At 32.4% G+C, this 1,885-nt stretch overlaps 1 protein-coding gene across 1 annotated transcript in view; it reads right to left on the bottom strand.

The window, feature by feature from the left end:
* LOC107675703 (DNL-type zinc finger protein-like) overlaps positions 1-1,510 on the bottom strand; it is a 3,487-nt gene extending 1,977 nt beyond the window's left edge. Inside the window, exon 1 of the mRNA XM_016470117.1 lies at positions 1,468-1,510. Within this exon, the coding sequence (XP_016325603.1) occupies positions 1,468-1,510 (43 nt within the window). The remainder of the gene's footprint in view (positions 1-1,467) is intronic.
* Between the last annotated feature and the right edge of the window lie 375 nt (positions 1,511-1,885).

Here is a 1,885-nt window from a genome sequence, read left to right as displayed (position 1 = left end):
TAGATAGAATAGAAAAAATAGAAAGCTAGTGTTTGTTTGTTTTTTGTTGTCAGGTGGCGGATCGTTACCCTTTTCTCACAGCAGCTGGAATAATTAAAAGTCAAAAAATTATTTTGATGGCAGATTGTAATCCAGAAAGGATTAAAAAACGTTCTATTTTTGGCAAATATAAAAGCCTTTTCACACCAAAAGTGAAATGAATAAGCCTCAGGCTGAAGGAAATGTAAATTTACGTCCGTACAGTAGAATGCAGAAGAAGAAATTTCAACACACTTCAGCAATAAAAAAAGACACGCAAACGTTTGTCTAGAGTAATTTTTGCTTATTAGTACGGTTGAACTGGATAATCGAAGGACAGAAGCAAAGACATTGGTTAATAGAATGGGATTAAATACATAAAGGATATTTGTGTTGTTTAGCATTTAATTATTGCAGGTTTGCGTCATATTCTGAGTTGCATTTTTTTTATTCATTTTGAGGAATACTGAATCTGTGTGTGTGAGATCCAGTGAGATGAATTAATGCATATTCATATTTATTTTAGAACTACAGTAACATCTGATTTCTCTCAACATGGGGACAGGAGAGCTGTCAATCAATAAATTGGAAAAAAAAAGTAACTTGCGTTACTTATTTGAAAAAGTAACTCAGATATTCTCTTGTAAATTAAAAAAGAATGCATTACTTTACTAGTTACTTGAAAAAAGTAATCTGATTACGTAACTCGCGTTACTTGTAATGCGCAACACTGCAGATGACAATATCCGGTGAAAATTCTTATTTGGGTCATATATTCCAAGACGAAGGCTAGAATCTGTGATTACTAGGTATAGGATTCACACATACTCCTCAAAACATTAGATTCATCATTGCTGTGCCAGAGTACAACCCACGCAAGGAAGATAATTCCGCAAGTAACTGCAATTGCAGGTTTTCAAACAGAGAGGGCGACAAAGAGGCAACATTTACGGACTGCAGCTTTAATCATCTAATTCTCACATTTTTATAAATGCAATATAATGACATATATGACAATGTGATAATTATTAAAATGATTAGGTTGTTGCGGGTGTGACTGTAACATTTCCTCTGCTGATCTCCTGGTTTGTTTTTTTAATTAATTCATTAATTCATTTCATTTTTATTTGTTAATTTATTTAATGTTGATATAGGGTCCATATATATGACTTATATGTATACATTCACCATATTAGTAAATACAGGAAATTTATGATGTCATAGTAACTTTGTTATTCAACAGTTGTGGCTCTTCTTGACTTCCCCCGCGTCTTGCCACAGTTCCTTCAGTTACAATAAACGACCTTCATCGCAGAAGGATAGTCTGCAGCGTCCACTCCACCTGCGTCACGGTCACGCACGCTCGTGCTGTATCAGCGCAGCTCCGGTCAACGCGCCGCAGTACAAATCCTACTATGGCGAAGATCGGGCTCATGAATATTAAGTGACCAACGCTGACGTTGCTTAGTAACGTTGTGGCAGAGTCCGGCATGTAACCTAATTAAATAATCATTATTACAGCCTCCAAATGGAATGCAGATGTGCATGCTGGATATTTATTTTGTTTAATGTTGGAAAAGTCACTACAGAAAGGGGAAATACTTAATAACATTTTAAACAGATCATTAAAGAAGAGGACCATACAATTAAATTGTTCTTCGATTATATATTATTAAATAAAATAATATAATATATAAAATAAAATAAAAAATGTTTTGTTTTATATATCGTATATTATAAAATATAATTGCATTTTATAAAATAAATATTCTAATAGTAATAATAATAATAATAATAATAATAATAAAGGAAATATCACACACTAACAAAAATATATTTGAATATATATCAAAATAAATAAACTGGA

Source organism: Sinocyclocheilus anshuiensis, unplaced genomic scaffold, assembly GCF_001515605.1.
Source record: "Sinocyclocheilus anshuiensis isolate Anshui unplaced genomic scaffold, SAMN03320099.WGS_v1.1 scaffold708, whole genome shotgun sequence".
NCBI lineage: Eukaryota > Metazoa > Chordata > Actinopteri > Cypriniformes > Cyprinidae > Sinocyclocheilus > Sinocyclocheilus anshuiensis.
The sequence above is the reverse complement of the archived record's forward strand: the minus strand, read 5'-3'. Positions and strand labels throughout refer to the sequence as shown.